Raw genomic sequence first — 21,011 nt, 5'->3', positions numbered from 1 at the left:
CCAGAGTCATCCCACCTCATCATTCATTAATCTTCTACGTCCATAATCATCAACTGTTTTCAAGCTCGACAGTGGACCTCGTCTTCTCGGCAACTGACTCAACGTCGGATCATTCCTCCACTGTCCGGTCACCGACTATCTTTAATGACCAATCTGCACTCGGAAGCCTCACAGTCTCTACTCGCAGCATTGCCTTACCCCAAAACCAATATCGACTACACTGCCCTAGGTACTCAAACCCACGATAAATCCGCTTTCCCGAAGATCAAACGAATGATCACTCCTGCACCGAAAGAGGGAACCCATTAAGCAATCCGAAGTGGCATCTTCACTTGATCGGACTGCACCTGGAATGGAACACTCGGTCACTGAGACCAAGTACGACACAGCTCTCGCAGCTGAAGGCTCTTCAACGCTCCCTCTACAAGGCCCGCATATCAGAGGCTCGGAAAACCATGTAAAGACGATGGGAGGCGCTAACGGCACAGTCGACCGGATGTTGAAGCGAATGCAAAAGGGGAAATTCGCCGGGGCCATTTTCATCCATGCAGGGGCTGGTTTCCATAGCCACCAAAATGAACGAGTTCACCTTGAGGCCTGTAGCAAGTAAGTCAACCCTGCGCGTTCTGATGGGCATCTGCCAACTGAATCAGTGCTGCTTCCATGGGAATGAAGTTCCTGAAATCGGGTGCTTCGGCCACCGAAGCTGTCGAGGCGGCTTTGCGCGTCCTGGAAGACAAGGAGATAACCAATGCCGGCTACGGTTCTAACCTGTCAATGGACGGGACTGTTGAATGCGATGCAACGATTGTCGACCATCTTGGCAGGAGTGGTGCCTGTGGAGCGGTTCCCAGTGAGTTACCCTGCCGACAACTGCAGTCAGTGGCCACAACTAACATTATGACTAGACATCAGAAACCCTGTCTGCCTCGCAAAGCTGATATTGGACAAAAGCAATAAGCCCCTGTCTCTACGACGTGTTCCGCCAAACATACTTGTTGGGGAGGGTGCCAAAAACTTTGCCATGGAGAACGGTATGCAGGTTGTTCCGAACGATTACCTGGTCTCCAAGAACGCACGTGACCGGTTTCTGCGATGGCAAGAAGATCTCAATCGGGCGGAGGAGAGGCTGAGGCAGGCTAGAGCACGCAAACCACCCGGAGAAGCGATCGATAACTGCCAGAAATTCGAGACCATGCCGATACCAGCTAGGTTACACCAGAATCAACAAAGGGACCATGCCAATGCTATCCTCAGCGGTACCTGGAATGAAGGTCAGCCGGATTCTCCACAAAGGGGTTCTCCGGCGCTCGAGCAGATGCAGGGCCATCATCAGGGAAACCCTTTGGCCGGATCAGCATACCCTAGGACGCCTCCTCAGCAGATTGAACGTTCTCCTTTGAGCTACATCGGGGTTTCCGCACCATCAGCCAACAGATCCCGGCCTACCATACTTCAGGAAAAGGAGTCATTGGCAGCGCCTCCCAGTCAGTTGGCGAACGAGGGAAGTCGTGACGGTACCAGGTCCCCTCAGTGGACAGATGGAGCCAAGTTCGCAAGCACGATTGCACAGCTCCAGGGCTGCAGCCCTCGTAGTCTTAAGCGACCGTTTTCTGCAACCGAGCTGGAGCATGAGGATGTCATCACCGACACCGTGGGAGCCATAGCAATCGATGAAAAAGGAAACATCGCGGCAGGCTCGTCATCTGGTGGCATTGGAATGAAGCATCGTGGGCGAATAGGTCCTGCTGCTCTGGTGGGCATCGGCACAGCTGTAGTGCCATGTGATCCGAACGATCCAGACAGTATCAGTGTGGCAACTGTCACCAGCGGCACAGGGGAGCACATGGCCACCACAATGGCGTCACAAAGATGTGCTGAACGGATATATGGCAATACCCGTCGAGGTCCGAGCGGCAGAGATATCGAGGAATGGGACGAGGACGCCATCATGGAGTCCTTCATCACGAACGACTTCATGGGCCACCCCGGTGTCAAAGACTGCAACTCTGCCGGGGCGATTGGCGTGATGACGGTCAAGAAGACACGGACGGGGTACTATTTATACTTCGCCCACAATACCGACTCATTCGCGTTGGCCTCCATGGGCGGTTCGGACAGAGAGCCAGTTTGCGTCATGTCCCGTCTGGGCGAGACTGCTCAAGTTACCCGGGGGCTCGAAGGATACGGGTGGATCCAGGATCGTGATAATGGGATCGTTACCGCAATCGGTAACTTGTTTAGTGCAGTCTCGGAAGGAAAAATGGGCACACGAGTCTGTTGGTGCGTTGCGGTAGTTGGGCGTGGTTTTGCGTCGCATGCGACGCAGTACCCGATGACTGAGCCAACAAGGACGGCAAGATTCGAACTTTGAGTATTTTTATTCGGTAGTGATACCCCTCTCGTATACATGGCAACTGCCCTCCTAGAGCGCCACCTCACAGGTTCATGCACGAGGAACAAGACACGTATTTTAAGACGCATTGGTCAAAGACATGATGGTGCCTGTTATTCAGCTCCACCACTGGAGTAGTTTATCTAGATACGAATCTGATGGTCATCCTTGGTGCGAATAGACGCCTCTTTTCAGACGCCCGGTTGATGAACCCTGAACCCGACCTGAAGGCTTCCTCCGTCCAGCTATATGCAAGTCGGAAGAAGTTGACCAATCCAGAACCCGTACTCCGATACAGCACAACTTCTCTGCTTTGGATTGTTCGCTTCCTTCTCTTTCGAGCACGAGCGAACCATTCCCTTGTATCTATATATACTTTGCTAAGTTCTGCGCCGGAGGCCTCTGATTAGGCTAAGCAGGCTGCATTTAGGCAGCTGTCTGCAGCGTCTGTCGGCGCCGTCATGTGTCTTGCCTGTTCTGCGCCGATGACGCCGCCTGAGCGGGCATTGTCTGGTGAATCTCGTCAAATCTTTTGACCTGTATTCTCTCCTTGTTGCTCTCGCGCCCTGTCTTATCCCGGACGCGGCGTTCCCGCAGCGCTGCCCGTCTCCTCCCTGCTGTGGCCGTTGGCCAGTACCGTTTTCTTCTTTTTCTTCTTCTTCCGGGGGATGACGGCGGGCTTAGCGCCATAGCTGCCGAGGGAGAGCTTGGTGCCGCAGGTAAGGCACTCTGAACCGTCAGGAACGTCGCAGAATATACTTAGGCAGATGCTGCAGACGAAGCCCGTGTCGACGACGCGGCCGTGGCAGAAGCAGGCGGCGCGGAAATCGACGGTGTGGTGGGTTGGGGGGATGAGGGAGGAGCGGGCCTCGGCGTCGGCGGAATAGGCAAACATGAGGTAGCTCAGGAGGCCGCGGGGGCTGGCGGCTTGCATGAAGGTGCCGTCGGTGATGTAGCTCGCCTGCTGGAGGAAGGTTGCGTCGCCCGAGAGGGCCAGGGTGTCGATGGGTATCTGGGAGTGGGCTGCGGCAAAGACAGCGTTCATGGTGGAAATGTATTGGACGGGCTCCGAGTCGGAGACAGAGAGGACGAAGATTCGGGCACGGAGGCGGCTGAGGGCGGAGGAGGTGGAACGGGCAACGTCGGGGGCCTTATTCGTCTCGTTGAGGGAGAGTGAGGTCTTGTTGATGTGGGCGAGGGCGAGGGTGAGGGCGCCCGACAGCTGGGTTGTTGTGCATGCCAGGTCGGCTTCAGTGGTGGCGTCGACGAGCTTCCGCATGGAGCTCATGACAGCGGCCTCGATCTGGGCGAACTGAGGGAACTTGTTGGCGGACGACTGGTTCGGCGTGGGAGCGAAGAAGTCGGCGTCGGTCATGGTCACGTCCTCAGCGTGGGGGGCGCCATTGGCGCCGGCGGCCTCGGGCTTGGAAGGATAGAGCCATACGGCACGGTTGCTGTGGGAGGCAAAGATTGCGACCTGGTTCGCGTTGCTGAAGGCGAGGTGGGCGTTGACGAAGACAAGAATATTGGCGATGGCCTTGGAGAGGGGCAGGACGTCGTTGAGGGCGGCCCAGGCACGTGGGTTCGTGTCGATGACGATGGAGAGGAGGGAAGGCGTGGCCTCGTGCGAGGAGACCTCGTAGTGGTCCGACGCGTCGACGGCGTTCATGGTGGAGAGGGTGGCGGCGGCGGAGGAGGAGCAGAATTAGGATCAATGCAGGAGACGGCGATGGCCTCAGAGGGCGGGCGCCAGGTCGCAGCGAGAGTGTCACAGGCGGAGCATCTGCGGTCCTGCGAGCAGCTGTTGTGTTGAATTATCCCAGGGCGTCGTTCGACTGGACCCCCTTCCAATCCTACGTCCTCGAGACCAACGAGTGGATTGGGACTCTTGGCGTGGTCTCATCCAAGAGGGAAAGGGCCGAGGGAGCAGGGTAAAAATAAAAAAGGGTTTATGGGAAGGTAGGATTCGTGTGAGGTGAGGTGCAATGTGATGCAACAACAAGCAAGCTTCAAGTCCAGAAATAATCCGTAACCACACCATGGCTGGAGCTGAGAGCTGGTCCGTGCTCCAGACACAGGATGGCAAGAAAGTCAAATGCCATTGGGCGGCTCAGGGCCAAGGGCCCAGGGGTAGGGGACGCGACGGGAAGAGGCCTCGATACCTAGCTTACTAGTGTTTTTCCCTGGCTGGGGTCTGCCAAAAAGAATACAAGGGGTGGATCATGCCGTGGTCTGGCATGGGAGGGTTGAGTTGATTTGATGTGATGATTTACATCACGGTCCGATAGAGTAGACACAGCGCCGGACCGAAGCTGACTTGGAACTGAAGCACTGGAGAAAGGGACCACCTAAGCTACCTAATGTACGTACTTATTTCGGCACCGGAGAGGGAGGAGAGGGTCTTGTTCGCAGGTAGGTAGTTTGTCTGCCTTAGGTAAGCTGGAATGGTACGGTACAAGCAAGGCTCAATCAGGAACCCACTAATTATCGGCTGTTTTCGAGGTCCAGCAAGACCGAGTCCACCAAGAGGAAAATAAACTCGAAAGTTTCGATTCATTGAGTTTATTATGCGCGATAGGCGGCGTAACTGTCGGGGGGCCCATTCTGCATTGTCGCCAGCGGTGCATTACAGTTGATGGATAGATGGAAGGATAGGAGGGGGAGGGGCACGAGGTGTGATGCAACAGCCAGTGGTAACCAACGAGGGGCACCCGTGGCACCTAAAACAAGAGATAGGAAAGCCGGGCCTATCGAACCTTGCAAAGACAGCCTTGACAGGCGCTAAAGGGAAGGGAGGAAAAGTAGCCTGGACAGACCTTGGCTTGGACTGCAGTATCTGACCTCACCGTCCGTCCTAAGTGCTTGGCTACCTACCGGAGGGTGTGTCTGCCTTGGGCAGAGTACAGAGACTAAGGTGCCTTACCTACCTCTGGTCTGGTAGTGAGTGGTGCGTGCTACCTGCACAGCCATGCTACTGTACGTGTACCTTACGCAGTAGGTATGTTGTGTGTGCTTGGTGAAACCTCTCGAGGGATTGATTGTCTGCTGCCATTCTTATCTCAGCGCTTGACTCGACCGGAACCTCCTCCATGCTTCTTTCTGTTCTGTCATCGCCGGACCTTGTGACCAACACATCCCATCACATAGTCGGACTCATCGATGCCGCCTCCGCCGTCGCCCTCGCCGCCCTAAACGACCAGAGACGAGGTACCCTACTTATATCGCTGGGTCGCCCCATCTCGTTCTAGACTCTTCTTTTTTTTCTTTCCTCATCCCGTCCCAGGTCTGGTCTGTTCTGTCCTCACTCATCCACCCACCTGCCACGCTACACCCTAGTATACGTTATCATCAACCGACCGCTTAAGAGCACTTTCACTCCCCCGCGTCTCGTGCCGACTGCCGCAGTACCAACAACCATGGCCGCCGTCACACATGCGACCGCTCCCAAGGCGGCGCCCTCACGAGAGGACGAGACTCTCCTCGTGCTTGCGCGATTGATGGAGGGCGGACAGGAGGACGATGAGACAATCCGCGACCTCGACCAGCTCACCAAGCTGCTCAATGAGGACATCCAGCTCATCCAGGCCAAGACTGGCGCCCCCACAATATGCAACCTCATCGACGGCGACTGTGTCGACACCATTCTGACATACCTCGACATGAGACAGCCTGAGATCGTCCGCGCACACGCAGTCATCGCCACATCTGCCTACCTCAAGGCCGCCGGTGACGATGGCGCCAAGAAGCTTTCTGGCTTTTTCTTCGACAAGATCAAGCGGGGTACTTATGACGACTACATTGTCGCCTTTTGTGTCGCTGCCTCGACCTTTCCCGTCGTGCCAGACCTCACGGCCGACCTTTTTTTGAGCGAGGGCTTCTTGAGCTCCCTCGGGCCCTTGATGAGAAGGAAATGGAAGAGCCGCAAGGTTGAGACCGCCTGCTTGGAGATGCTCAACGCCGCCTGCATGAACTCGCAATGCCGCGACGCTGTGGACAAGTACTGCACCGAGTGGCTCGAGGAGGTTGTCGACCAGGACCCCAACGAGATCGCCAAGGAGATGCTACAGGACCCAGAGTACTCGGCCAAGGAGGGCTCCGTCTCCATGCGCAAACACTCGGAGCAAGTCCAGAATTTGGCAGCCGTCATCCTAGCGAAACTGAGGGTATGGTATTCAGACCTTCCAACAGCCCGACACGGACCCGTCCAATCATAGATCTGACTGACTTCAGAACGAAGGCGGTGCCCTCCGCACCGGCGAACAATGAGGACGGCCAAGAGAGGATAACGCCTGCCATTACCACCATCGAAGACTTGTCGGCGAGGTTCACCTCCATGCTCCTGAGCGAAGACGACCATGGCCATCACCATTCCATCGAAGGACTGGCGTACGCATCAATCCAGCCCGCCATCAAGGAGAAGCTGGCGGGGAACCCGGATTTCCTAAAGAAGCTGGTCAAGACGTTGGCCGACGCTCCGCCCAAGTCGCCCGTGACTTACGGAGCCCTTAGTATCTTGGTTAACCTGACCAGGTACCAGCCCAATTTGACCGAGGAGGAAAAGAAGATGAACCAACTCAAGGCGTACGCCGCCGCCGCCGGCAAGTCCGCCGGGCCGGACCCCCTCAACGACAACGACCATGTCTCGGAACGGTGCAGGCGCGTCTTCGAAGCGGGCGTCACGCCCGTGCTGGTGACACACAGCAAGAACGGCTCACCGGCCTCGCTCTCACTCACTGTCGCCATCATTTACTCGCTTTCAGTCACGACCTCCCTGCGCGGAAAGCTTGCCCAGCAGGGCGCCGTCAAGCTCCTCCTGGCCGCGTGGGCAACTCTGCCCGACTCGGAAGCTGCAGGCCGCCGCACGGCTGCACAAGCTCTGGCGCGCATCCTCATCAGCACCAACCCGGCCCTCGTGTTCGGCGGGAGCCGCTCCAACACGCAGAGCTCCGCGATCCGCCCCCTCATCTCCATCATCCCCCCGGATCCGGCCGCCGAGACCCGTGATCTCCTCCCCACTTTCGAGGCGCTCATGGCGCTCACCAACCTCGCATCCACCGACGATTTAGACACCAGGCGAGCCATTGTCCGAGAAGCATGGCCGCAGATCGAGGATCAGCTGCTCTGCTCCAACGCGCGGGTGTCCAAGGCCGCGGTCGAGCTCGTCTGCAACCTGGTACAGGCGGCGGAGGGCATGGCGCTTTACGCCGATGGCAGCCCCCAAGCCAAGGGCCGCTTGCACATCCTCCTCGCCCTGGCGGACGCCGAGGACGAAGGAACGCGCAGCGCGGCAGGCGGTGCGCTGGCAGCCCTCACCGGCCACGAGAACGTTGTGCAGGCCGTCGTGGAACGCGAGCGGGGCATCAAGGTCATCCTTGACATGTGCGCCGACGACAGCGAGGACCTGCGGCACCGCGGGGGTTTCATCATCTACAATATGGTGGCCGCCGAGGGCGCGCCGGGCGCCAACGCGCGCAAGAAGATCATCGAGGAGGACGGTCTGGAGGCGCTCAAGGAGGCGGCCAAGAAGAGCCGGCGGGCCGAGGTCGTCGAGGTCCTCGTGCAGGCTCTGAAGGTCCTGCTCGAGGACAACCGGGCGTTGGAGGGTTAAAAGACGGGGAGGGGCCCGGGTCTCGGTTTTTTTTTCTTTTCTTTCTCTGTATAGATACATTATCTCCTTAGATCGAGTAGACAGACACTATATGGCAGAGAACCCACAAAGGGCGGGGAAAAGAAGAGAACAAGACTAGAAACGGTGTCTTGCACCGTATTTACTTTTCATTACGCCACGCTTTGTTTTCTTAGGTGGCCTGCTTGGTGCCTTTTTGGATTATTACAGACCAATCAAAATGCTGGTGTCACGATGCTGTTTTATCTACCCTGTCCCGTTGTTCCCCCTGCCTTATTCAAGCAAATCCTTGAGCAGTCCTCAAGCAGTTTTCTCCACCCTGTTCAACACGGCGACGCCCTCGACGTGCGCCGTCTGCGGGAAGAAGTCGAAGCCGACGAGGCTCTCGATCTCGTACCTGGTCCCATCGCCGCCGTCGCCGCGGACCAGCACGCCGACGTCGCGGGCCTGTGTGTGGACGTTGCAGCTCACGTAGACGACGCGGCGGGGGCCGAAGCGCAGCAGCTGGCCGAGGAAGTCGGCGTCGCAGCCCTTGCGGGGCGGGTCGATGACGACGACGGTCTCGTCGGCGGTGTAGGTGACATGGGCGAAGAGCTGCGGGGCGTCGGCGGCGAGGAAGTTGCACTGTGACTCGGGCAGGCCGTTGAGCCGGGCGTTCTTGCGCGCGCACTCGATCGAGTCCTGGGCGATGTCGATGCCCGTGCTGCCCTGGAAGAGGGAGGCGAGGGTGATTGTGAAGAGGCCCGAGCCCGAGTAGGCGTCGATGAGGTACTTGATGCGGTCGCGGTGGGGGCCCGCGGGTGGCATGACGTGGTCGCGGATGTAGCCGGTGAAGGACGGCAGGATGCAATTGTTGTTCTGGAAGAAGGAGTTGGCCGGGTTGGTGAAGATGTAGGGGCCGATGTACTCGGTCGTCATGGCGCTCGCCTCCGAGAGGCACGTCTTGATGTAGGTGTGCGTGTCGGTGTCGACGCGGATCGCGTCCGAAGGGACCTCGGCGGGGGGTTGTTCCGGGTCCTGGTCCTCCGTGGCGGCGGCCGCCGCCGCCCCGAGGACCTTCTTCGGGTACCGCTTCGTGCTCTCGCGGAGGAGGATGGTCGCGCCCTTTGTGTAGTTGCCGAACTCGCGGGCGATGCGGGAGCGCTCGCGCTTCATGCCGAGGCGGACGGCGTCGGTGCCGATGGGGCAGTCCTCGATGTCGAGCACGGCGCGGCGGCCCTTGAGGTTGAAGCCGATATCGGGGACGCAGTCGAGCGCCTGGCGCGGCCTGTTCTTCTTGTGGTGGCCGGGGGGCCCGTCAAAGTGCGGCGTGAGCTTGGTGCGGTAGCCGTACTGCAGCGGGCTGCCGATGGTCTCGGCCACCTCGGGCACGAGGGCCGGGTCGAGGTTGGAGAAGTTGCGGAAGGCCTTCTCGACGATGGTGCGCTTGTGCGCGAGCTGGGCGTCGTAGCTGAGCATCTGGAACTGGCAGCCGGAGCACCGGGTGAAGTACTTGCAGTTGACGCGGGTGTCGTCGCGCAGCGGGCCCGCCGCGGCGACGGAGAGGAAGTCGGCCATGGAGTACGACTCGGCGGGGAAGTGGCGGACCACCTTGACCCGGGCCACGTCGCCGGGGGTGACAAAGGGGACGACGTAGATGTGCGTGGGCGGCGAGCCGGCGTGCACGGCGAGGCCGTCGCCGGTGGATGAGAGGGCGAGAACCTCGACCTCGATCTCGGTGAAGGGGGCCGGGAGGGGTTTTGAGGGGACGGGCTCGGTCTCGACATCGCCTTCCTTGGCTTCCGCGTCGGTTTCCGCGGCCACCTCCGCCGGCTCGGGGAGAGAGGCCTTGCGGGACGCGATGAGCGCTTGCACGTCCGTCGCCAAGACCTCCTCCGAGGACCCCTCCGTGATATTCCTCTCACGCTTCGACTTGCGCTGCTTGTCCTTGTCCCTGCCCCGCCCACCCTGGCCCTGGAACCCGCGCTTGTTGCCTTTGGGCTTGTTGCCGTTGTTCTGCCATGTCTTCTGTCCCGACCCCTGCTGAGATGCTGCTGCCGGTGCTGCTGGCTTAGGAGAAGCCTCCTGAGCCGGTTTGGAGGCCGATTGCGGCTGGGGCGTGTCCTCATTTGACGACATTTTGAATGTGCGTATGAATGTTTTGCGAGGCGCGGCCGAGGTGTAAGCGCTGCCGGGGCCGGTGAGTGTGAGAGCCGCTGAACGGAGTGAAGACGAAGTGAATCTCGGTAGAAGCCGCAGAGACAGACTCATCGAGTCACTGGAAGGGTCTGTCACGGTTGGGGAAGCAGCAATTGCCGGCTACCTGCGCGGACCCAAGAGATGCAGCACCGGGTTCGAACGTGGTGCAAAAAGGTAAACCGCCGCCCAATAGTGAGAGAGCTTGTGACTTTTTGCGACTCGTGAGGAAAAAAAGTCGTCGGCCACAGCTCCTGGAGGTTTGCTGAGAATTACCCAATTTGCCGGCCGCTGATTGGTGTCCCTGGAACGCTGGGCGCGTGGTGTGGGGCCGCGAATCCAGCGTGACGGCCATCATGCGCACCACCTCCACCCCGGCGCCCCAGTTTAAAGTCGCTTATCAGTACGGTATCAGCGCCTGCCAGATCTGGGGGGGGGGGGGGCAACCACTCTGTGAGTTTGTTCATAGCGACTCAGTCTGTCGCAATCGACGGGGGGATCCATTAGAAATACATACTAAGTCATGGCACCCCCCCGAACACGGAACAGCTTGGTTTCTAATGCCTTCCCGCCCCCAGCTTTGCCTCACCTTCTTCCGCCGGGTTGTTTTGCAGTTGTTACGTAGCAGGTAGGGAAGGAAGACTGTTCTCCAGATAAAAGACAATCGTTGAGTGCCGACGTACGTTCAGAGTTGCACAAGCCTCTCTCTCTTTCTCCTTGTACCTGTGGGTCTTATCTCTCTTATCGGAGTTTCGGCCGTCGAGTCTCGGAGGATCCGTCCGGTGTCTGGAGCTCAGGACAGCCGCCGCCCTTCCGCTTTCGGGCTGTTCAAGATGAGTGAGTTCATCCCATCCAGCGAGGAATCCGCCCACTGACCGTGTCAAGAACCACACACTCACTCAATATGGCCCTTCTACGCCTCTCTGCTATTTCTGGCCGAGCTCCGCTCAATCTCGGCCGCGACGGTGCCGCAGTTCGTCTTTAATCCTCATAGTGGCGGCTTGGGCGCCGTCGCGAGTGAGGCCGTGGAGTGCAGCAAAATAGGCCGCGACCTGATCACGCAAGGCGTACGTCTTTTCATTACCTGATCAACCCCGGGTTGATCATAGATTCATTCTAGGCTTCGCTATGCGACGTCTTTACGCGTGTGACTAACCCTCTTCTCTTAGGGAAATGCTGTCGACGCGCTCGTCGGCACGACCTTTTGCGTCGGCACCGTAGGCATGTACCACTCAGGCATCGGCGGCGGCGGGTTCGTCGTGATTAGAGACGCCGACGGGAACTACGAGTCCGTCGACTTCAGGGAGTCGGCGCCGGCCGCCGCGTTTCAGGACATGTACAAGGGCAACGTCGAGGGGAGCGTTCGCGGGGGCTTGGCCGTGGGCGTGCCGGGCGAGGTCCGTGGATTGGAATACATCCACAACAAGTACGGGGTGAGTGAACCCGGGCTGGCGTCGAAGCCGGAACGTGTCTCAGAGACTGACTTTCGCTTTGCCCAGGTCCTGCCGTGGAAGACTGTCGTTACTCCGGCTGCGCAGCTGGCGACCGCGGGCTTCATAGTCTCCAAGGACTTGGTCCGATACATGAACTCTGCCATCGAGGGCCAAAAGAACTTCCTCGTGGAAGACCCCGTGTGGGCCGAGGAATTTGCTCCGAACGGTCAGTCTTGAGCCTGTCCAGTCAGAGATGAAATCCATCTAACAACTTCCAGGAACGCTTCTCCAGCTCGGCGACACCATCTACCGAAAACGCTACGGCGCGTAAGCCATTCATACAATTCTCCCCCCTTTTCCCCAGACAGCACAACTAACGACACGCCAAGCACCCTCGCCAAGATTGCGGAAGAAGGCCCGGATGTCTTCTACGCCGGCCCCATTGCCGAGTCCATCGTCGCCACCGCCCGCGCCACGAACGGCACGCTGACCCTCGACGACCTCGCCTCCTACAAGGTCGTCACGCGGCCGTCCCTGTCCACCTCGTACCGCGGCCACCGCCTCGTCTCCATCGGCGCCCCCGCCAGTGGCGCCGTGTGCCTCAACACCCTCAAGATCATGGAGCAGTTCGACCCCGCCGAGAGCGCCGACGCCAAGCTCGGCGTCCACCGCTTTGACGAGGCGCTGCGCTTCGCCTACGGCGCGAGGACCCTCCTCGGGGACCCTGATTTTGTCGACGGCATCGGCCCCTTCGAGGACACCCTCCTCGACGAGGACACCGCCAGGGACATTCGGCGCAGGATCCTTGACAACCAGACGCACCCGGTTGAGTGGTACAACCCGCACGGGACGTACGCCAGCGAAGGCTTCGGGACGTCACACATCGTCACGGCGGACAGGTCGGGCATGGCGACCTCCCTGACCACGACCGTGAATCTCTTCTTCGGAGCCCAGATCATGGACCCGTTGTCCGGTGTGATCCTGTTCGTTCCCCCCTCCTCGCTCTTCTACTCATAGACGGAATCCCTCCCACTGACGAAGCCAACAACAGCAACAACGAGATGAACGACTTCTCCATCCCCGGCGTCCGCAACGCCTTCGGCTTCGAGCCGTCTCCCGCAAACTTCATCCGCGCCAACAAGCGGCCCCTCTCCTCCATCACCCCCGTCATCGTTGAGCACCCGGACGGCACCCTCTACGCCACCGTCGGCGCCGCGGGCGGCTCGCGCATTCTCAGCTCCACGGCCCAGGTCACCTGGCACGTCCTCGAGCACGGCCGCACCATGAAGGAGGCCCTCCGCGAGCCGCGCCTTCACGACCAGCTCATGCCCAACGTCGTCACCTTCGAGTACCCCTTCGACAACGACACCGTCGCCAGCATGTTGGAGAAGGGCCACCATGTCAAGTGGGTGCCCGAGGGTGGCAGCGCCGTGCAGGGCATCATCTTCGACGGGGGCGTCTTCGAGGCGGCGAGCGAGCCGCGTCAGAAGAACAGTGGTGCGTTCACCGTGTAGAATGGTTTCCTGTTTCGAGTTGTAGAACGGCTTCACACGAATAAACAGACGATTAGAGGTCATGGCGCATTGCCCCATGCTTATTTGAGGTTATCTGAAGGGAAAAGGGTATCCTCGAGTCTATCAAGTACATATATATAGAAATACAAGCAAGAGCAGCTAGCAATCGCACCTAGGCCGTCAGGGCCACCAGCTTCTCCATCTGGGCGATCCACTTCTGATCGAACTCGCTCTCAGTAAACCTCTTGGCTGACTGGCGTGCCCGCAGACGGATGGGGAGCGTGTCCTTGATGGAAAGGGCCTTCTCGTAGCCTTCGGCAAACTCCTCGACATTCGTGGCGTGGAAACCTGCGCTCATGTTATTATACGGCCACAAGAATGAGTTCATCGCTTACTTACCTGTCGGCTCGCCGTCGATCTTGATGACGATATCCAGCTTGGGGCCACCGCTGTCGTGAACCACCGAGATCAGGCCAGCGGCTTGGTACTCAACGACACCGATGCCAAAGTGCTCGTTCCACATGCCGTTGACACCCACGGAGGCTCTCTGCAGCCAATCCAGAATCTCGGGCCATGAAGCGTCCAGGTGAAACTCGACTCTATCCTTGATGCCGAGCTCGTTCACCAGGAGGCGCAGCGTATACACCCGCTTGGAGTCGTGGTCGTCTCTAACACTACCGATGAGGACCAGTTTCGCATCCTTGGCGGCTTCGGACTTGGTCTTGGTAAATTCGGCAAAGGACTGGATGATAAGGGTGTGGTTCTTCTCGGGGCGGAACTGAGCAATATAGACCAAGGCCTTCTCGCGCTTCTTCTCGCTGGCTTCCGAGACCTCCACGGCCTCCTCGAGCTCTTCGACGGCGCAAGGCGGGTAGTTGACAGCGATGGGGTAGTTTCTGGCCTTGCCCTGGCGGTAAGGGCCCCAGATTTTCTGGACGTGACCTTGGGTCCAGGTCGAGTTCGTCATGACCACATCGATAGTAGATCCCATCCGGGAATACAAGGCCGCAAATAATCTCCAGTAAAACTTCTTGACCTTGCCTCGGAAACCAACTCCCTTGCCAGCATTGACACCTTGTGTTCCGGTCGTAGACTCGGGGTCAAGCGACTGCAGCATGTCGGTCGAGATCGTGGGGTAATGCACGTAGGCGCAGGTAGGGACTCTGCGGAAGAGTAGCTTAGACAGGCCCAAGGAGAAGGCATAGCCCATGGTATCAATAAAGATGTCTGGGACAAGGAGCTGGAAGGCATCCCAAGCCAAAACCACAGATCCAAGCGATTGCCCAAGAAGTGTGAAGTGGGGCCATGTCGAGGCCAGGACGAGGTGTCGTGTGCTGAGGTAGAGGAAGTTGACAGAAGGGGGATGCAGGTCGATGTTGAATCGGGTCTGAGACATCCTGTTAGCATGCGCAAAAGAGGGGTTGTACGTGTGTGTGAATGTGCCAGGGAGGCAAACCTTGACGCGCGCAAGAATTGTCTGCTTGTTTACTTCATGATCGCCAGTGTAGACAACGCAGAGCGCCTTTGGGTAACGTTCCTGGGTGGTCTTGATCGCAGCCCAAAGGACTCGCTCGCCGCCTCCGCCCGCATTGCTTTGTGCTGTTAGTGACTGCCCTCGGTTGTCATCCACGGTCAACGTACCAGAAGGGGTGGAAGAAGCCGACGACTCCGGTCCAGTCTGCATCTTTCTTTCCAGAGCTTCCGGAAGCTTGTGCCTGTACATTGCCCTTGGTGCCGCTTGCACCCTTCCTAGATGTCTGTGTGAAGGACTGCTGCTCCGCGTTCATGAGCTCCAAGAGCTGCGCTTTCCTTCCCTCTGTCTTCTTCCGCAGGTATAGCCCCAGCAGAGATCCGAGGCCTTTCAAGATGTAAGGGAACATGATGAAGATGGCTATTGGGGATATGGCAATGATCGGTACGACAACGTAGGCGAGAGTCCAGGGGTCGAGGCCGAAGGAAAAGGGCGTTTGCCCAGACGGCGCTGAGCAGGTTTCGGGCATCGGAGGCCGAAGAAGTCGTGGGGTTGATGGGTGTAAAATGTTTTGTTTTCTCTCGTTCGTTGCGACGTGACCGCGGTGGTATTCAGGAAGAAAAGAAAGGGCGGTCGAGGCCGAAGATGGCGGCGGTCTGGTCCAGCTTCTGCATCGCCCGTGGACTTGGTGGTGGGATGAGGTGTAGAATGGACGGGAAACAGGCCAGGTTGTACTGCAAGCTATAAAATGGGGGGGAAGCTTCAGCGCAGTTATCCTTCCTTGCTCGTACTGCGGCACTGGTCAGTGGAACCCCGCAAGGGTCCAGGTCTTTTCCGGTCCGGCAAGCTGAGCCAACCTGCGCTGGGCTGTTAAACGGTGACGCGCTGACGGGAGCGGTGGGGCTGCATTGCCTACCTACCTAGGTACCGACAACAGGAGGCTTTCAGGTACTTAGGTACTTGCTACATGGCTCTCTCCCACCTTTCCTCACCGCCCACCCGGCCCACGGCGGCAGATTCATTCAAGCAGTCGAACAGACCCGCTATTGCAGCTTCCCATTGACCACTGAGAGTCAATCATTGATTCATCTCACTCTCAGATATACCTATCCGTATTCAATACGGGATTCATCCTAATTTACAACATTTCCGACCGAGCCGTCAGAATTGACATTCCCTTGATAACTCTTGCCTACATCAAAAGGCCGGGTGACTCACTCGAAACCCGAAAGCCCTCTGATGAGCGTGTGGCCTTCTCATCATGGCTTCCCTCAGAGCGGCGCGTTGCGCTTTCGCGCCGAGCTTGCGCCAACCACTGGGCTTCTCACCAGCACAGTCGCTTTCACTGCCTGCCTCGCTTCGTCTGAATATGAGGCCGACGACGCTGCGCCCTTTCCAGAGGGCGGCAGGTGTCAGGAACCTATCCATGGGTGCCTATGTCGAAAGTAGTGTCCAAGCTACCGGGGAGGCTCTCATCTGGCTGAACTCCTTCAGCTTTGCAGGAAACTGGGGCACCACAATCCTCTTCGCAGCCTTTGCCGTCGCTGTCGTCAGAGCGCCACTCCAGATGATCACCAAGCACATTGTCAACAAACAGGCCGAAGCCATGCCCTTACTCAACGCCTGGAGGTTTCAACTCCATTCTAATCGCCTCTCGGATGCTCTGCAACTAGCCCGGACTCGGAAAAGGCTCTTCAAGGAACGAGGATGCCAAAACTGGAAGGCCTGGGCCCCCGCACTCGGCATACCTATATGGTTTCTCATGTCTGAAACTCTGAGGCGGCTCTGTGGTGCTCGTGGAGGCTGGCTGTCCTTGTTGTCGGGCAACTACAAGGACGCCGCCCAGCCAGCTGCTGATGCAGCGGCATCTCTCTCAGAGCAGGCGTCTGCGCCCCTATCATCTTCAGTTCAAGCTGTTTCGGACGGTCTGCAGTCTCTCGGCTCGACCGTGGAAGCTGGTATGGCCAACGGCGGCATGTTGTGGTTCACCGATCTCACGGTAGCCGATCCCACAATGGCCCTGCCCGGAATGCTCATGTTGACGATGGGTTACGCAATGTTCCCGAGACAAGAGGAGATGAGAAAGCTTGTGTTCGACCTCGGAAACTCCCAAGTGTACATGACCCCCGGCCTGAAATGGAGGGTTCGTCTTCAGAGGGGACTGCTTGTCTCGGCAATCCTCGTGCCCGCGCTCTGCAGCAACCTGCCAGCCGGCCTGTTCCTTTACTGGATCGCGTCCATGGCCTTCAGCCAGGTCTCTGGCAAGGTGGTAGACGTGGTGTTTCCGAAGCCTCGCGCCGTTCAACCTTGCCGGCGCAAGGAGCCCATCATCTTACCGGTATCATAGATCAGTGACGACGATGCACGACAGAGAAAACTGATTTCGGAATTATGTCCTCGGCTCCAGAGAAGCCCTGGTGTACAATAATAACAGCAATACGCCACCGAAACGCCACTGTAGCAATAGCAAACAAACAAAGACAGAAACCCAGTGCCATACTAGTCCAAGACAATCGCGAGGATGACAATGGTGAGAATGACTGCGAGGATCAACATCAGACAGCACCCCTTGTTTCGGGCTGCCTTTTGATGCCTTGCTGCCTGGCGAAGCTCAACCTGGGCGCCGCGGGTATCGTCGCGCACGTCTTCTACATTGTCTGCGATCGACGTAAGCTGCTCCCCTTGCTCTGTCACAATCTGCGCGACCTGTCTGAACAACACGTTCAGATCACCAACGCCCTGTTCGATGTTCCGGATCTCCTCCTCGCGCTCGATGATGAGCGCCTCCTGGAAGTCCACCTCATCCTGCGACGCAAGACGGCTGACCTCCTGCTGCTGCTGTAACTCGAGGCGTTCCCCGGACCCGGCCGAAGCGTCTGCAGCCTCGCCTTCGGTTGCCGCGCGCGCGGCTGTGACAGACGCCCGCTGTTTCTCAAGGGCCTTTCTCTGGATATCTTGGAATTCTTGGAGGACGTTCTGGAAGTCCGTCGATATTCTGGACTGCTCGTACTTTTGTTGTTTCTGGGTTTCGCGTTAGCAGAGATTATGCGCCGAGGCTTTGGTTGACACGAACCGTCAGATCGTCCCAGGTCTGAAGCTTCTTGACTCCATCTCCAATCTCCTTGCACAGGTCCCGAGTCTTCTCGAGGTGGTCGTGGACTCGCTCCCTGACGCGGGGGGTGTCGCGCTTCGTTCCGAGAATGTTGACATCGGTGGTGAGCTGCTGAATATTGCGCCGCAGGTTGAAGATCTTGTTGGTCAACTGGGACTGAAGTTGCTTGAATTCGGGATCATCAGAGTAGTTGCCCTGGCGGCTCGATCGGCCAGCTTCGAGCGATGATAGCTGGTCGTAGGACATGGCGACGATGGTAAATGCAAGAAACCACAAGCAAAGGTTATCAAAGAAATGGCGTCGTTTCGATTCGTGAGGCGACTTGGATCAGCGTTGACAAGTTGAAGAGTGGGTGGGGAGTTAAACTCGTCATGACGCCAGGAACCGACCGGTATGTCGTCGTAGGCTGTGGCTGGAACACTACGCAACGTGCTTCCCCCACCCAATCAGCTCGCTTTCGCAATGATGGTGCCTGATTATATCTTATCTTCACGTGACCAGAGTGGATCAATCCTTGCTCCTGGTGGGTCCCAGGGACGTCGGTGCTCAAGTGAGCTGGATCCGGAGCTGCAGTTGTTGTTGCACTGGAGATTTTTACATTATTTACTTCCAGACAGATCCAGGCCACGGCACAGTCCACGTGCAGCCTCGCCAACCTCGTCCCAGAACATACGGTCTCGATGACCATGCAACTTCGGCATGGCACCGTCAACAGTCAGAAGGGCTCCTTATAAGGACTTTCTGCAGCCTGCGCTTCAAAGGCGATTTTCTTCCACCGCAACCATTCTCCTTGGTCTATCCTACGTCCAAGCTATATTGCTCTCTGGCTGGAGCTCTTGTGAGTAGTCGCCCAGACGATGCAAGCTCGCAAAGCTTCCCAACTGACATGTTCCCCCCAGATTTCTGGTCTTGGTTTCCCATTGGCCCCGCCGGCTTCCGAACGATATTCCTTTTCACCTGCGGCCTGTCGATCCTGGTCCTGCGTATTGCCCAGTACCACGTCGGCGCCCGCGCTTCCAACTCAACCTTCCATGCGTTCACACAGTTCTTCTTCAGCATCAACACCCTCGAGGCATTTCTCTTCTACAGCTTCTCGAGCGCGCTTTTTAGCCATGTCTACCTGTGGTCCCTACCGGAGAGCGCCAACTTGGGATGGGTCACGTACTATAGTGGGGGCGAGCGCGCCAGGGTGAACGAGAGAATGCTGTGCTTCTACTGCTATATGAGCATCAGCGCTGTTGTCCAGGCCATCTTCCACTTCTACCACGACACCGACAAGCTCATCATCGACGTGTCGGGGTCCGAGGGAGCTGACGCCAAGGCCTCCGGGGATGCTTCGCTGAGCAAGGTCTTGGGCGAAGTGCCCGCGATCCTTATCCAGTCTAGTGTTCGATGCCTCAGCGTCGCTCCCATTGCCGCCGTGGTCCACATGCTGCTTTTGCGGTACTTCGTCTGGGGATGGGCATTATTTTTCCTGCGGCCGTTCTATAACATTCCGAAAACCAACATGCTGCCGCCTACTCAGCCCTGGGACATGCCTTTGTTTTTCCGTTGCGCCGTAGCTGGCTTCCTCCTCAACATCGTGTGGAAGACGGCGAACCATGCGTTTTCGACATTCATGGTCAAGCCCCCGCTCAAGAATGGCAAGCCTCTAACCAGCGAATCCAAGGATCCGAACGGAAGTCTTCTCAACGGACTCAAGAGCAAGAAAGACCAGATTCGGGTGAGTGCATCTGGGTGGATGAGGTTTCTTGTGTGGTGCCCTAGCTAACAAACGTAGTGCTTTGCCCTCTGGGAGCTGGCGTACATCGCACGCAATGACGAAGGCAGGCGCAAGGCCATCTTCCAGGACATCGATCGTAAAGATGGTTCCACATGGTCCCAGATCTACGTCCACTGCCTCAATGTCACGAGGAGTGTCGAGAACAGAATCGATGACTATGGGAAGCCTGCGGCTGTGCCGGCTGCTCCTGTCCAGCCCGAAGAAGTGCGGGCTCGCTCCTCGGCTCCTTTGAAAGAGGACCCGATTTTCCAGAGCAAGCCCGCGAACAGGACGGTGCGCGGCGAGATGGAGAAGGCTCTCAGCCAAGTTGGGCGGCATTCCGGCGCCTCGCCGGTATCACAGCTTAGCCCCATGGCGAAGAAGACGCTCCGAGGCGCTCGTGACAAAGTTCTGAGCAAGGAGCAGCAAGAGGCATTGTCGTCGCCTCAGCTGAAGAGCCAATTCCAGACATGGGCTCTGAAGGTCATCAGCAACGAGTACGTCGGCTGGGTCTTCCGCCAAGAGTTCCGGAACCGACTCACCGCCGTCGTGCTCGGAACACCCTACTCGGAGCTGAGCCAATACGTCAATGCGGTCGATGTGCTCAGCCTGTTGGCTGTACACAGCCTTACGGAGGATACGTTCGGCAGGGTTCACAAGGACATCCCTACCATCATAAGGACTTTCACCACAGTCATCAGCAAGATTGAGGCGTTCAAGGCCAACTTTCCAGTCCATTGGACCGATATCGAGCAGAACAGAGCCGCGCCGGAAGTGGATGCTCTGATCTCAGCCTTGAAGACGGGCTTGGCCCAGGTGATTGCCGAGTTTGAACCTTACAGCAGTGACCTGAGGTTGACTCGTACGGACATGAGACTGGCGAAGGAGGCCGCAGCCCAACAGGCCCCCTCGAGAGAGGACAAGCCTCGACTTCCCGAGATGCAGCAGACACACTAGGAGCGGTTTGCGTCATATGTAGTAGGGCAATATTACGAGCGCGGATTGTGAGGGCGTTGGGCGGGCAAAACGGCACATGCATAACTTGTATCATAGAACGAATGTCAGTAAAACACAGTCCAGACTACATCTGATAATCCGTGACCGCAAGTTTCCTCCTGTCACATGCGATTAAGGTGCACAAACCATGCCTTTTCTGCGCAAGTCGGCCGGTGGAGAGGAATGACATGAGACGATTGGATGCCGGCGATTGGGCACGACCATGCGTGTGAGACAGTGGACGCTAATGATGGGCTCATGCCTCCGCCCAAGCCAGCAGGATGGGACAAAAATGGATCGATCTTTCATTATGCCGAAGGCCCATTCCCATTCGCAGTCCATCCATCCCATTGTGATGGTGTCTTTGAGCGCCTGGAATCTGAAAAGTTAGTGCCCGTTGCCGCTAGGCTGTATTCCGAACCGGGCATGGGATGTGGAACCCCCACTTGAGCTTTGTGGAAGGTCAAGCAAGCAGGTGCTATGGCTGAGCCCATTAGCGAAATCAAACAAAACGAACGACCCCAGCC

The 21,011-nt window shown here is 57.8% G+C and overlaps 9 protein-coding genes across 9 annotated transcripts; 5 read left to right on the top strand and 4 right to left on the bottom strand.

Moving 5' to 3' along the window:
* The first annotated feature begins 134 nt into the window (after positions 1 to 134).
* On the top strand, positions 135 to 2,464 carry LY79DRAFT_79546 (threonine aspartase). Its single transcript, XM_060565130.1, has 3 exons — positions 135 to 606; positions 654 to 853; positions 909 to 2,464. The coding sequence occupies exons 1-3, from the start codon at positions 353 to 355 to the stop codon at positions 2,372 to 2,374; spliced, it is 1,920 nt and encodes a 639-aa protein (XP_060417029.1). The 5' UTR covers positions 135 to 352; the 3' UTR covers positions 2,375 to 2,464.
* A 502-nt stretch (positions 2,465 to 2,966) lies between these two features.
* On the bottom strand, positions 2,967 to 4,064 carry LY79DRAFT_577585 (transcription factor tfb4; the record flags this gene model as incomplete). Its single annotated transcript, XM_060559889.1, has 1 exon — positions 2,967 to 4,064. One exon carries the CDS (start codon positions 4,062 to 4,064, stop codon positions 2,967 to 2,969), a length of 1,098 nt encoding a protein of 365 aa, XP_060417028.1.
* A 1,747-nt stretch (positions 4,065 to 5,811) lies between these two features.
* Positions 5,812 to 8,003, top strand: LY79DRAFT_667591 (myosin-binding striated muscle assembly central-domain-containing protein; the record flags this gene model as incomplete). The annotated part of the gene is made up of 2 exons (XM_060563401.1): positions 5,812 to 6,558; positions 6,633 to 8,003. 2 exons carry the CDS (start codon positions 5,812 to 5,814, stop codon positions 8,001 to 8,003), a joined length of 2,118 nt encoding a protein of 705 aa, XP_060417027.1.
* Positions 8,004 to 8,321: 318 nt separating this feature from the next.
* Positions 8,322 to 10,139, bottom strand: LY79DRAFT_588245 (S-adenosyl-L-methionine-dependent methyltransferase; the record flags this gene model as incomplete). Its single annotated transcript, XM_060560889.1, has 1 exon — positions 8,322 to 10,139. One exon carries the CDS (start codon positions 10,137 to 10,139, stop codon positions 8,322 to 8,324), a length of 1,818 nt encoding a protein of 605 aa, XP_060417026.1.
* A 413-nt stretch (positions 10,140 to 10,552) lies between these two features.
* On the top strand, positions 10,553 to 13,143 carry LY79DRAFT_667589 (gamma-glutamyltranspeptidase; the record flags this gene model as incomplete). Its single annotated transcript, XM_060563400.1, has 7 exons — positions 10,553 to 10,604; positions 11,082 to 11,263; positions 11,366 to 11,629; positions 11,696 to 11,855; positions 11,908 to 11,956; positions 12,019 to 12,612; positions 12,681 to 13,143. 7 exons carry the CDS (start codon positions 10,553 to 10,555, stop codon positions 13,141 to 13,143), a joined length of 1,764 nt encoding a protein of 587 aa, XP_060417025.1.
* Positions 13,144 to 13,315: 172 nt separating this feature from the next.
* Positions 13,316 to 15,143, bottom strand: LY79DRAFT_509942 (glycosyl transferase group 1; the record flags this gene model as incomplete). Its single annotated transcript, XM_060554106.1, has 4 exons — positions 13,316 to 13,491; positions 13,543 to 14,530; positions 14,600 to 14,735; positions 14,785 to 15,143. The coding sequence occupies 4 exons, from the start codon at positions 15,141 to 15,143 to the stop codon at positions 13,316 to 13,318; spliced, it is 1,659 nt and encodes a 552-aa protein (XP_060417024.1).
* Positions 15,144 to 16,040: 897 nt separating this feature from the next.
* LY79DRAFT_510042 (membrane insertase OXA1/ALB3/YidC) lies at positions 16,041 to 16,961 on the top strand (the record flags this gene model as incomplete). Its single annotated transcript, XM_060554115.1, has 1 exon — positions 16,041 to 16,961. The coding sequence occupies one exon, from the start codon at positions 16,041 to 16,043 to the stop codon at positions 16,959 to 16,961; it is 921 nt and encodes a 306-aa protein (XP_060417023.1).
* Positions 16,962 to 17,113: 152 nt separating this feature from the next.
* On the bottom strand, positions 17,114 to 17,972 carry LY79DRAFT_509935 (SNARE domain-containing protein; the record flags this gene model as incomplete). Its single annotated transcript, XM_060554102.1, has 2 exons — positions 17,114 to 17,635; positions 17,688 to 17,972. The coding sequence occupies 2 exons, from the start codon at positions 17,970 to 17,972 to the stop codon at positions 17,114 to 17,116; spliced, it is 807 nt and encodes a 268-aa protein (XP_060417022.1).
* A 347-nt stretch (positions 17,973 to 18,319) lies between these two features.
* Positions 18,320 to 20,571, top strand: LY79DRAFT_545418 (nucleoporin protein Ndc1-Nup). The gene is made up of 3 exons (XM_060557175.1): positions 18,320 to 18,564; positions 18,626 to 19,449; positions 19,507 to 20,571. Exons 1-3 carry the CDS (start codon positions 18,426 to 18,428, stop codon positions 20,443 to 20,445), a joined length of 1,902 nt encoding a protein of 633 aa, XP_060417021.1. The 5' UTR covers positions 18,320 to 18,425; the 3' UTR covers positions 20,446 to 20,571.
* Positions 20,572 to 21,011: the final 440 nt, after the last annotated feature.

Source organism: Colletotrichum navitas (assembly GCF_030913465.1).
Source record: "Colletotrichum navitas strain CBS 125086 chromosome Unknown LY79scaffold_13, whole genome shotgun sequence".
Classification (NCBI taxonomy): Eukaryota; Fungi; Ascomycota; class Sordariomycetes; order Glomerellales; family Glomerellaceae; genus Colletotrichum; species Colletotrichum navitas.
This window is presented reverse-complemented; position numbering and strand designations above follow the sequence as displayed.